At 39.2% G+C, this 13,698-nt stretch overlaps 1 protein-coding gene across 5 annotated transcripts in view; it reads left to right on the plus strand.

The window, feature by feature from the left end:
• Window positions 1-13,698, plus strand: part of ADGRG6 (adhesion G protein-coupled receptor G6) — a 170,657-nt gene that overhangs the window by 134,209 nt on the left and 22,750 nt on the right. For all 5 annotated transcript variants that reach the window (XM_019488390.2, XM_014605563.3, XM_019488389.2 and 2 more), the window contains 5 exons: window positions 2,845-2,985; window positions 5,930-6,046; window positions 7,730-7,775; window positions 10,362-10,465; window positions 12,757-12,884. In XM_019488390.2, coding sequence (XP_019343935.1) covers window positions 2,845-2,985; window positions 5,930-6,046; window positions 7,730-7,775; window positions 10,362-10,465; window positions 12,757-12,884 — 536 coding nt within the window. The remainder of the gene's footprint in view (window positions 1-2,844; window positions 2,986-5,929; window positions 6,047-7,729; window positions 7,776-10,361; window positions 10,466-12,756; window positions 12,885-13,698) is intronic.

The raw sequence follows: 13,698 nt of genomic DNA on the forward strand, positions 1-13,698 counted from the left end.
CAAGCTCCTTGGGCTCTGACCATCCCACAACTCACCCTGGGGCCCCATTCACCCCAGCCCATGCCTCTGTCTCTGCCTCACTCTTTCCCACACTGTGGGGGCCTCAATCTGCTTTCCCCCTTCCCCTTCACAAACTTGCTTGCTATGGTGGGCAGTGCTTCACAAATTGCTGGGCTGTGATCCTGGCTGCATGCAGGCTGTGGCTACATGTCTGTGCCTGTGGGCATCCCCTGCTGCAGCTTCCTGGAGCCCACACGTGGGCTGCCCTGTGGTCCTTTGCACTGCCACCACTGCCCTGCATTTGGGGGGTCTTCTCTGCATTAGTCAGGTCTTCCGTCACCTATGCCCTAAATGTCATTTTAAAAAAAATCTTTGTTTTTCCCCACCTTCCCCAAATTGTTTCACAAGGAAACTGGGAAATCTGATAAGCTCTGACAGAGTTCAAAAGGGAAAGAATTAAATCTTTGTAAATGATGAGAAACAATGTTAATCAAACACAATTGTTACTATGCATTTGTTAATATAAACAGGATTCCAAAAGTAATGGCCACTTACCCTTCTTAAATATGAATGATGCTAAATAGAAACATAATTTTGAACCCATAAGCAACATCTTGAAATATAGTAGATTGAACATCCACAGATACATCACAAAGCACCATCTAGATCTTCTGATGAGTATCAAACTGCTAAGCTAATATGTAAGAGGTGAATAGTAGTGATATCACCATGATATCATTTAGGCACCAGGAGACTCGAGGCTCTGGATCCTGAGTGACTAGAGGTATCAGATGTGTGCCCTGAGTCAAGCAGCTAAGATCCAGAGAAGGGCAGAGTTTCCACACTCCCCTGGGCTTATGGCTTCCTGTTGGCTAGGTCAAGACAGCTCACCATTTAGGCCTAAATCCTATTTTGTGTTATGTATTTAAATAGCTCATGACTAGTTTTTGACAGTTACACATAGGCTGCACAAGTCTACTAAGCACACTTAGTAGGCCTGCACTCTGGTTGGGCAGCTGCTTGGCAAAATAAAATCACCTTCATACATAAAAAAGTGGGTAAATCCCAAAATTTAAGTTGCGTGAAAACCCTTTGACCGTTGTATGTTAGAAGAGGAACATCTCCTATCTTTCTCCTCGAGGTGTGTAGAAAAAATGTTTAAAGTTGTGTCTATGGCTGAACCGCTGATTCTCCGAATCAGCATTGAATCTTCAGATTTGGATTTGGCCAAATCGAATCATGGATAGTGATCTGAATCAACTAATCAAAACATTATCCCTGATTTGGGCCAAATCTGAATTGAATATGGCCTGTTTTGCACACCCCTCCTATGCATATTAGACATGATAGGAAACATTGCCATAGGAGATAGCCTGGTGGTTAGGGCACTTGCCCAGGGAATAGAAGGCACATCAACCAGAAGGAGTATGAAGCTACATGTACAGCAGAAGTGCTATAAAACCCAGCAATAGGCAAGAAAGGTATTATCAAGGTCCGTCTCCATGAGGGGAAAGGAGGTATGGTACAGTGAGTGGAGCCTAGAACCTGTGCTTGCTTTCCATGTAGATCCTGTACCCACTACTGAGCTAAAAGGTGGGAAGATGCTCCTCCACTGCTACCATCACCTCCACCCTTCTGTAGGCTCAGGGTGAGTCTATTTTGCCACAGGGGAAAATAGAACCCTAAACTGTGCATAGTTGCCCTAAACTCTAGTTATATGGCAGCATATGTGCCACATAGGCACATACAGCAATAGATGTTGGCCCCTAGTATTTAGACTTCCTCAGTCACCCTGTGGAACTGTCTGTCCTTTCATTGACAGTATAGGAGCAAAGCTTCTTGACCTAATTTCTTTGAAACACGCTTTTGGGCCAGCTGTCCAATTTTTAGAATACCAAAACCTGAATTGGAGGTGCCTGAGCACCAATCTGAATTTTGTCCTGTAACAAAATAAAGATTAAAACAAATTAGAGCTATTTTATTTTGATCATGCTTCTGAATATGAAATGACTAAATATGATCATTCTGTGCCTCTACTATGACACTTTAAATATAACCAAAGCCCTATCTGTTCTGTGAATCCATGAAATTTGTCACAGAATCAACTTCTCTCAGTTGAACTATACTCTCTAATCCCTGCAGTTGTGAAGAAAATCTTCTAAATCCATTTATACACTAGAAAGCCCATACCTTCTTGCTCCTACAAAGCAACAGTATACAGGCACTTGCAAAACTGCAAGTACTAATGTAAAAAGGAGCCAGAATAATTCATGATTCAGTGGCAAAAATGCCTGATCTGTGCCCATGCCAGCGCTCACATTGCTACTAATATTTCTGCCTCTCCCACCCTCTGCAAGAATAACTGCAACTTTTTCTAGTGCAAAGGCACTAGAATGAATAAAACATGAATTAAGCATAAACTAAACCAGTCAAGCAATGGCCCTGCTCTACAATTATGGCCAAGGAACAAGCAGCATCACTCATGAAAAGAGGATGTACAAATGCTCTGTGCCTTCTCTTGTTGGATATATATTAGAATAGTTTAAAGGATGTTGTAAATTATTCTGAAAGCCATTTTTCTCAAGGCATCAGTTCAGCCACTTAGGATCAGTTTTGCTTACCACTTTTGTATGACACAAGCCTGTGTTCATACAAGGAAGTTGTGAAAATTTACCAGACCACTATTTTGGATAATAGCAGTCCTCGTCTGCCTCTATGCCCTATGTATGTCAATGGCTATTCTAGACCCGTACTCAGATTATATTAGATGGATGCATCAATTATAAAGGATGTTCAAGGATTTTTTTTTAGTCTAAACTGGTCTTTCTTGTTTTTATATAACAGATAGATTTTGACAAGCATCAGTCAAATGCCCTGGCTTCCATTTTTCTACCATCAAGTTTACTGATGAATTTAAGTCAAGATGAGTTTGAAGCTGTTTCCAGGGCTCAGTTTACTTTTTTCAATAAAAATGGACTTTTTCAGGCAAGTATGAATATGTATGAATTCATTTCACCTGAACTTGAATCAAATGAACCTGCCAAAATTATCCTGAAGTATAATTACTTTTTCATATCTTACGAGTTACAGAAATGCCATGGTAAAAATACAAATCTGTACTGGGAATAAACTTTGCATATATATGATGACTAGATTGCCATGGTACTGAAGTTGTGCATATTAATCAGAGACTCTACTGTAAACCTCACCTCAAGGAAAATTTCTTATCTGTGACATATGGCATAAACTTTTGCTCATAATAATCTAGAAGGAATTGAGACTCCACTTGTTGTATAATCAGAATTAGTTTACAGGGCTTTAAAAGAGCATCTATTCACATTCACATTTCACTGCAGTCAGCTGAGGCATGCTTTTTTACCCAAGTTGGAATCTGGCCTTTAATAGTGCTCAAACTATTTATTTTCCTTCTTTATTTTTATTCCTTTAAAGAAATAATCATGACACTTAAAATTCCACTCTGTGGAGAAAGCCAGCATAAAACCTAAACATCCATTCAAGTCCCACTTAAACCATTGGTCTGGTTTGGTACTCCAGGGACAAATTTCACTCAGGAAGAGTACTATATATTTGCATTCTCAAGACACACTTCATTTTCATACTACATATTGTTCTCTGTACAGCAGAGGTAGAAATATTCAGATCTGAAAATTAAGATGATTGACACACATTTTTTTTTTCTTTAAGTTTTATCATATGATAATTGTATCCATTTTCAGGTTGTCTTACACCACTGAGTTAGGAAGATCCCAATCAAGGGGAAAAATCCTCTACTTCACAATGATACTGAGTTCATTCAGAGGAAACATTGTTTTCATAATGAGCAATGTTTTTGGCTTGAGTTTGTTTTCCCATTAGTATTTCAAATGACCTTTGGCTCTTGTGCATCCGCAAAACTCTAGTATTGTATTGTGTGTATATTATCGTTTTTATTGGCACTGTATCTAGATGCTCCAGATAAGCTAGGCTAGCAAATACCCATGACCCGCAATTGCCTTCTGAAATACACCCTGCAATGTCTGCAGCTGTTTTATATGGTATTCCTTTTTAATTCTTTTTCTTGAAAACAGGATGATACAGTGAATAAAGAAAACAAAAAAACATGTAACAGTAGGTTTGTCATAATGGCCCACGATCTATATAATGACAAAACATGTTATCTTATTAAAGGACACTAAATTTGTTCTTCATGAGGTCCAATCATTAACCTTAGTTTCTCTGTATTTTAGATTTAGGGATAAAGTTCAACCATAATGATTGCAATCTACAGCTAATAACACCCACACACATATCTGCTGGGCATACAGATGCTAAATCACCATAAAATTGATCTGTCTGACTTCTTAACAGGTGACCCTGAATGACAATAGAATCTCCTTTAAATTTAAAATAAAAGGCACTTGATAGGTAGAAAGTGAAAACTTAGATCTAGGAAAATCCTTTTCAGCTATTTTTTCTTGAAAGCTTTATTATAAAGCTGCACGGTTCCACCAGCTGCTCCAGTGGGGGGGGGACTTGGACAGCCCTAACAGTAGCTCCAAGTGAACTGGCTAGGGAGGGGTTTAACTCCCCCCTCCCTGTCCCATCGGCATGGACCTGGGCTGGGGTCCCCCAGGCACTCCCCCCTTGCTGCTGCAGTGGCGGGGCCAGGGCAGGGTCAAATGCTGGCCAGTATGACCCCTGAGGCAGGGTGGGAAGGGATGGGGGTTATTTCCTCCATCGTCCCTCTGCCTCCAGGGGACCACAGCCAGGGTCTGCCCCCCCCCAACCACTGCCAGTCACTCTATGCATGGGGCAAGCAGTGAGATAAGCCCCCTCTGCCAGAGGGATGGGGGGATAATCCCCCTCCCTGCCTCCTTGCCTACGGGGCGCTATTGCACAGTCAGCATTCTTATCTGAGCCATCTAGCTTCCCAAGCTGCCTGACTTTCAGGGTACTTGATTCTCCATACTGTGAGAATGAGGTAGATAAATGGAAGAAGTTGGCTAAGAGATTTAAAGTCCTGAGGTCCTCAACCCTGAAGCAGTCTACATAAAAGGGATGCCTCGCAGCTCAGAGAAACTGGTGGCCCTCAGGTACCTATCATAGGAGGGCAAGCCATATTTGGTGCTGCTCTGATGGTAAATACATGGAAGCACAGGCTCCTCTGTAGCCTACAAAGATTGCTAGGAGAAAACTAGGCACAGTTTCACTGGAAACAGAATTGTTTTTATGAATCATTTCAATATTGATGAATCGGCATTTTTGGACAAAAATCTGTTTCATTGGAAAATTCCCAACCAAATCTACTGCCTTTTCACTGTGTCTTAGGCATGGCATTACATCAGCAATAAAGTTAGTCTCCAATGAAACTACTAGGAACTAGAACATGGTACAAAATATTATCTCCTATTATGTAATATTGCTTATATTTTTTGTTATAGTGCCTGACTACTCAAGGTAAAATAATATGCAATATTACGGGCAGCAAATAGGTCATGTCAAGACTATTTTTGATGCCAAAAAGAAGAATTTTCCCCCAACTGGCTATTTTGTCAATAAGATAAGAAAGCTAGTTCATTCTTAGTTAGGGAAATGATCTAATTATAACACAGTTTGTTATCAGTTAGCATTGTTTGAGTTATCACTCTAGTTGGCATAAAACAAAGTGATTAAAAGGGGAATTAATGGAAATTGCCTTACAATCTGTCCTTATAATTTAGCCTGTATATGTTTATGACAATAAGGGAAATAGCAAAGGGTTCCATGAGGAAAACCTGCAACTTGATCTTGTAAACAGGATGTTCTCATAATGGGTGATCTTAAGTGTAAAAATGCAGACAGCTTATTTATTCTGGCACACTATGCAAATAAAATGTACCCTGTGCTCTGCTATAGCATTTATTGGATATTTTATATATATCTTTCAAAGGATGTAGAAAGCCATGCCAACTTAACAAGCTTTGTGGTGGCATGCAGTATTGGGAACATTACCATCCGGGACCTCCAGGAAAAAGTCAGGCTTACAATTAAACACACCAAAATTCAGGTAAGAAAACACTGGGTATCCAGAATAACATTTCACATTATGTGTATTAGAAGACAGAGCTCAGCAATAGAAAGACTCTTAATGGGTCTGAAGACTGACTCAAAAAGAAAGACTTTTTGAAGACTCTGATTTTGTTGGTTTTCATAGAAATCTTCAGTATCCTTACTGAATAAGGAAAAAATAAGGTTTGTAAAAACAAAAAAACAATGTATGGCTTAGCACTCACCTGGAATTAAATTCTTCAGTCCCACTACAGATTCTGTGCTGATAGTATTTAATAACATTAGATCTCTTCATGACTTGTGCATTATTTAGTGTTGAAAGGAATGCCAGGTTTATCTGAATTCTTTGATCAAACATGAGTCAGGGTAGAGCAGGGGCGGGCAATTATTTCAACTGGAGGGCCGCTTTCTGAGTTTTGGCAAGCCATCGAGGGCCGCATGATAGGCAGCCAGGGGCAGATAAATATTAATTTTCTAAATTTTTTAGGGGCCCCTCGGGCTGCATAGAATGGCCTGGCAGGCCGCATCTGACCCCTGGGATGCATTTTGCCCACCTCTGGGGTAAAGAATATAAATTTTTGTTATTTTTTTAATTCCCACAAATATAAAAGGATTGATCACATCATTTAAAAGTGGTTGATTCTTATTGATGGGAAATGGAAGCCTAAAAAAATATTTCACCATGTTCTATATCTGTTTTTAAAAAAATAGTCTAATGTATGAGTCTTTTTCTGCTCTAAGACGTTGTCGAAACTAGGCTGCTGCTTCTACCAGGACTTCTGCCAGCAGCTGCCACAGGGAAGCCTCTGAACAGTCCTGGTAAGCCTTATTGTGCTGGCAGGTGCAGAATGTACCCTGAGAATGCACCCAGTGCTGAAGAGACCACAGCAGCTGGCACAAGGTGCAGGGTTGTCAAATTATACCCTCTACTGGCTTCCAGATGGCAGCAGAAATGTTTTGATCAGAGTAGTAGTGTTACCCTGCTAGCAGAAAGAAGGGTCTCACTCTGCACAGGGTGCTCTTCATGTAAATACATTTATAGTTTTTCTGACAGAACCTGAATTTTGCTTGCAAAACTGTGTAATGTAGGCCAGGACTCAGATATGGTTGTATACATCAGGAAAAGCTCCACAGGAGACAAGAAAGTTGTATCGGCCCTAGACCATTTTAAGTGAGGAGAATGAGCCCTGTTGCAAATGGAAAGAATAAAAAAAATCATATTTCAATTAGTTTAGGCTTTACTTTTTATTGGTTAGCCTAGATGACTCCTAAATGGATTCATGTGAAATCCATATTGATTTTCCAAAGTGTTGCCAAACATCTGCTGATGAAAACCTTGACAATCCCAATGAAAGTGAACAAGGAAAAGTACTTCTCCTTTACATCCCACAAAGACTTCATATATGTGCCGAATTTAAACGAGACTAGTACTTATATGTGCGGTTTAGACACAGGTATGATTTTTTGCAGGACATTAGATTTTAATGTCTTTAGGGTAGGATTGGCATTCTGACAGAGAGGGCTGTTGACTGAGACCTGTAAATAGTTTCACAATACTAATAATAATTATTCTCTTCATTTTAATGCAAAACCATAACCAATGGAATATCTGCTGCATTTATACACTAGCAGGTTTTATATTTTGTGAGATATAAAATGTTTATTTGTACATTATTTTTAGGAGAATCCTAGTCCTATCTGTGTCTTCTGGGATATGAACAAAAACAGTAAGTTGAAACATATTGCAGTTTCATTTTTGGAGCAAATAAAGTATTCTCTGTTTTAAATAGCTCATGACCTGTGTATTAGAATGGACAACATGATAGTTATTCAGAATCCATTTTTAATTAATGTAGATGTCCTTCTGTAATTTTCTTTCTTCTTTATTGGTCCAAAGTAATGAATAGAGACTGATGAAATCACCAGTCTGCTTGCTTGTCTGGATAACAGTTCTTGCTTTGACATCCAAAGATAGCTATCACTGTATGGAATATGAGTAAACTTTATATACATATGCACATCCAAAGGCTTCAATATTGGGCATTAAAGGTTGCAGGCACATCTGTACTCAATGACAGTTTTATTTCTTATTTTCCCTCATGTTCATATCAAATAGAAATATCATCAGAAGTAAGGACAGCATGTTAAAAGTTTTTGCTCAAGCTTCTCTGGAAAAGAGGGTGTATATTCATTCAGGCAAGTGTACATTTGGAGCAGTTTCATAGGGGGAAGGGACACTGTTGCTCTAGACTATGCTGTAACTGCTATGGTCTAACACAGGGCTGTCTGGCTGGTGGCTATCCTCCACCTTTTGCTACCTGCCCAAGGGGCAGGGCAGTTCAGTGTGGCACAGCATGGCAAGGGAGCTGAGGGTGAGCCTCAGGCCATGTAGATACATGGTACAATGGTTGCAGGGGGGTGCTGGCATGCAGTGCAGCAGTGAGGGTGGGATTGCAAGTGTGTGGTGCAGTGGTGGTGGGGTGTCTGCACAGTATGCAGCCCCGGGACCCTGTAGCCTGCCCTGGTGTGGCCTGCAGGTATGCAGCCCCCCACTAGTATGGTCCAAAGGACATTCAGTCCCTGGCCACTTAAAAGTGGGACAGTGCTGCAATAATCTGTGCACAAACAGGATGTGATACCACATAGCAAAACAGCTCCAATTTTAACACCGCTTCATCCAGGGTTAGAGCAGAAGCAGTTGTGCTATATTTTTATCCCTCCCAGCCTGTGCACATTTAACTAGTGGAACATCACAGCAGCTGCACACTCCTCAGCAGCAGCTCCCTCTCTCCTTTTGAAACTGCTCCAAGTATACATTTGCCCACACACTCCCTTCACTTTGGAGTTGCGAAAGCTAGCTACCTGTAAACTTATTCCTCCTATCATGAGTCATGAGCTCCTTTTGGTCATATAGCAGGAAAGGAAGCCATTCATGGTAATTTAATATGCAAAGGATTTGGACATCCATTTCAAAAGTGACCCCTACCTGGGTGATGAGTTTCCATCATGGAATGCACAGCAGTATGGCAGCAGGTCAGGCCATCCATAGTATGGTCACTGGAGTGTGCTGAGAGTTGAACATGCAGGCTGTTACCTTACTGTCCTGAAAATTAAAGAATTCTGTTAATTCAGTAAATTTGATTCTTCATCTTCTTGCTGGGACACTTCAGCAGAGGCATCATTATCAATAATGTCTGGTACTCAGCTACTCTTCCCAGGGAGGTGGGGTATTGAGTGCCAGAGAGCAGAAAAGAGAGAGGAGGGTGAAGGAACTTGTCTTACCAGATTTAGGGATTCAAAGACCCCTGCTGATCCTGCCCCAAGTGATGCAGGACTACTCCTGCCATCTTCCTACCCTGGGTCCTATGACCAGGTAATATGGGGCTTCTCCAGCTCAGTTCCTATGACCAAACATCTGCTCTGGCAAAATATTTGGGAGGGGAGGGAGTTATGTTATGTAGGTGCCACCTCCAAGTCAGCACTCAGGACTGTTGCCATGCCCCGCCCCCCCCGCAAATACTTACACTGCTACATTTCAGTAATTTCCATACCTTACTTCTGTCTCTTGTTCAGCCAGCTCTTCATCCTCTAAATATTCAGCTTGGGGAGGTTCATGATAATAAGAATACAAGTTTTGGACTGCTTCAAAGCACCTCAATTCTGGCTATAATGAACATAGTACAGTATACTGTACATCAAACCCTTCTGAAACCAGACTAACCCACTTTCTACGCTCACGTGAGACCTTTGATATTTGGGAAACTTGAAGAAGTAAATGGAAACATCTTTGAGGAAAATATATGGAGAACTGGGATGCAGAATTGAGAAAAAGAGATGAAGAAGGTGCAGTCTATTCCAGGGGATGGACTGAGACAAAAGGAAGAGAGTCTAAGCAGACCCAGGATTTCTTCCAGTTCCTTTGAAGATTCTCAATTTTGATGTGGCAGGAGTGGGAAATCTAGTAGAAATTTTAGTGGATTTGGGTTAGATCTGAGTTGGCACCATTTCTTTCACACGTTCTTAAGTTTTAAAGCTAAAAGAATTGTTATGTTCATCCAGCCTGGCCTGCCATATAACACAGACCACAGAATTTGATGTAATAGCTTCTACTCCATCCACTCTGCAGAGCACTTGATTAACACAATCCTAGGTTGATATATTTTGTATTATTGGATTTGCTTTATTTCAAGGCTTTTTCCACTTGAAATAATACTATAATACATGTAGGGACCCTGGATATCTGGAAAAGACATTGTGCTATGTCTTTTTTGATTTTGCCTGAAGTTGTGGTTTCTATTGTTTGATTCCTGTAGATGGTCAAGGCGGTTGGAATGCTACAGGCTGCATTGCACAAGAATCAAATGAGAATGAGACAGTTTGCTTATGCAATCATCTTACACATTTTGGGGTACTCATGGTACGTGAGCCTTCACTATTCTGTTATAGGTCTTGGGGGGCAAGAGAAGGGTTTCTATATATTTGAGTTTCTTCCCATTCAAGTGAGATTTTTTTTTACTAATATATCATTCTTTTGGTACCTAAATATTGTCTAGTAGTAAGGAAGGGCTAAGGGTAAAATAAAATGATAAATCAAAGTGATCGAATAAAATCAAGCAAGCAAGATAATTTTGTATTGTATTCTCCAGACAAAAGGTATATAAGTAAAATCCGTCCACAAAGGTACCCAGATATTGAAAAACTTGTAGTACAATAGCAGTCTTGATTCTGGTTGGACCTGGTTTGCCACAATATAAATAATGTAAAATGTAAGGCTGCAATACTGCTGAGCACAATATTGGCAGCTGTGGGTGAAGCCAGGAGAAGCCTAGCATTGGGTGGAAGCAAACCATATATCAAGTAGAGTCCTGCCAATGCTCCAGCAAAAAAAAAAGAGAGATTGGAATAAATCTATTGTAACTGTGTACTGCTGTGTAAATCAAGCCAAATGTTACTGAACAAAAAAATATGAAAAGGAAAAATATGAAATTGCAGTCTTTTCTTGAAGACTAGTGTTTTTTTCAAAAACAACAACCTTTTCTGGGTTCCCAAACCTTCAGCATACACTGTACCCTGGCTTTCACTTTAACATTAATATTATTTGGCGTCAGAAACATTTTTCCAGGCAGAATGTTTGCTATGAAGACAGGTACATGTGTTTTGATTTAACTAGTTTAAATGGGTTTTAAAAATATAATAAAAGAAAGCTATAAATATTTCAAATACCAAGAGATGAAGTGAGGGAAACAGGAAAATCTTTTCCTTGCAGGATAACTTATAGTGCAAGGGAGTCATACAGTTTCAACTTCGGCTTCCATAAGTCCTGTTATACAGTTGCTTTCTTCACATCATGCTTGAATTTAAATATAAAAAAAAGTCATAAGCCTTTTTTGTCCTTTTCTAAGCTAATTATATTCAAGTTTCATTTCTCATGCTTAAAGGGAAAAAAGGAGCTTTCTTTGGGATATGCTCAATAAGCCCCTTCTCTTACTCTGAATGCCTCTGTGACATTAGGAAGTGAGAAGGAAGTTTTCTGAAATTTGGCCATGTGCCAAAGGGACATTTTTACATACTTTTAACCTTTCTAATTAATTTTTCATTTTTGCTATTCCTATTTGAATTTCCATAGAGATATTTGCCTAACTTCGGAGAATAATCTCTTGATTTAAGCAACGTGCTTCACAAGTATATAACATATACATATGGAAATTGGCTATAAGACATTCCTACATTTGACAATGAAGAATACAGTATTTTTAAAGTTTAAATAGTATCCTTTTGCTGGATATTTTTGCAAAAATACCCATCAAATAACAGCAGTGACCATGTGACAGTCACCATTAAATGGTATTTTTTGCTAACATTTATTGCACAGTAATACAGATCCAGAAAAGTTGCAGTGTTTTCTTGTACTTAGAAAAGGAAATGACATTGGCAGTTATTCTGAGACAGTACTATGTGGCAGTTAGGGCTGGACTAAAAACAGGAAAAATATCCCCCAAATGTTCCCATTTCACTTCCAATTTTTCTGTTGAATTGTTGTCTTTGTCACAATTTTCTTACCAGCATTATTTATAACTCTTATTTTATAGGTCAAAACAGACTACTAAGCCACAGAGCAACATTTTGCCCTTGGTTTCACCCACACAACACAGTTAGAAGTCAACAGGGTAGCAAAGGTGTGAGTGAAATATTTGTTTCATAGATCCTTAGATCCTACCACATCCTTAGCAATTGGTGTTGAATGGAGCTATTGCTAGAAGAACCATAACCATTCTCCAGCACAATCACATATTAAGTGCAATTATCAGTAGTACATTCAGTTTGAACATTTGTAAAAGAAAGAGGAGCCTCCTGAAAATAAAGGTGTCAAGAAAATGAGGAATTGCAAACAGTAGATTTTTCTCACAAAAAGGCTATTTGAAATCTGGGCATAGAAACAATATGAGTAAGAGAGATCTATGTGCATCTGATTATCCCATCTACTACAATACTCACAGTGCACTGTTTTCTAGGGTTGTGGGAAGGAAGTCAAAGGTGTGACTGTAGACTAAATATACCCAGTAAACATGACCTTAATGTTAGGGATATATAGATACTGCCAAAGTGGGGTTTTTTTGAGTTTTTACTTGACTTACTACCAAGAAACTGTATCAAGTTCATTAAATGGAGTTTTATGAAATCTGTGTTTTTTCCTCTTCTCTCATGTAGGACCTCCAGGGAACAGCTTCAAAAATAGATTCACAAAATACCAAAGTCCTCACCTTTATCACCTACATTGGTTGTGGAATATCTGCCATATTTTCAGCTGCAACTCTTCTGACATACATTGCTTTTGAGTAAGTATTTATGCTTTCAAGAATTTGTGCATGCTAGAACTATTCTGAAAGAAATAGAAGGGGAAATGAAATGAAGATTTGTGAACTATGCAGCAGTTTCAAGAACAATCCCACTGAAATGACAGGATGTTTAGGAGATTTTGGTATAATTTTTAGGAAAGTGAAAAGAGGAATTACAATGACGTTGTTTTAGCTGCCAGCCACACAGTAATGGTAACAGGACAGGAAGGCTCGCCAAAGAATAGATTTTACACAGAAGTACTCCAATTACTGCAAGGTGTCTATAGTATAACATCATGGTCAAAAGAGACTATAATTTGCTGGCGAGGTCCTCAATATACACAGTGTATTATGCACTAGTTGGAAGGAAATATATTTGATTTTGAAGCTTTCTCAGACATTTTCAAACAACAGAGGATGATGCTATGTCCTACTAAACTAATTAAATTTTTTTTAAAAATAAACAGAAGTAAGTTCTTGTTTGGTACTACGTTGTTTCCTTTAATTTGTATCCGATATTCAATGAAATGCTAACCTCTTGTTCTTAAATTTATTCAAAAAGGTTTTAGTAATTAATTACATGCCTAGAATAAGTGCAGTAAGATTATTTGTTAATGACCGCCTGCTGCAACTCAGGAATGGATGTGGATTGTCCCCTAACAAATTAATAGAAGACTTCAACAATAGTCTGTTAACGTACATGCCGCCATGCTGTATTGCCATATCAGCTTGTTGCCAATAAGAGACCTTTGTTCCTTATCCTTATTTCTTTTATAAATTACTAAGCATATCTGTTGCAAATGATATGTCTGTG

Source organism: Alligator mississippiensis, chromosome 1, assembly GCF_030867095.1.
Source record: "Alligator mississippiensis isolate rAllMis1 chromosome 1, rAllMis1, whole genome shotgun sequence".
Taxonomy (NCBI): Eukaryota; Metazoa; Chordata; order Crocodylia; family Alligatoridae; genus Alligator; species Alligator mississippiensis.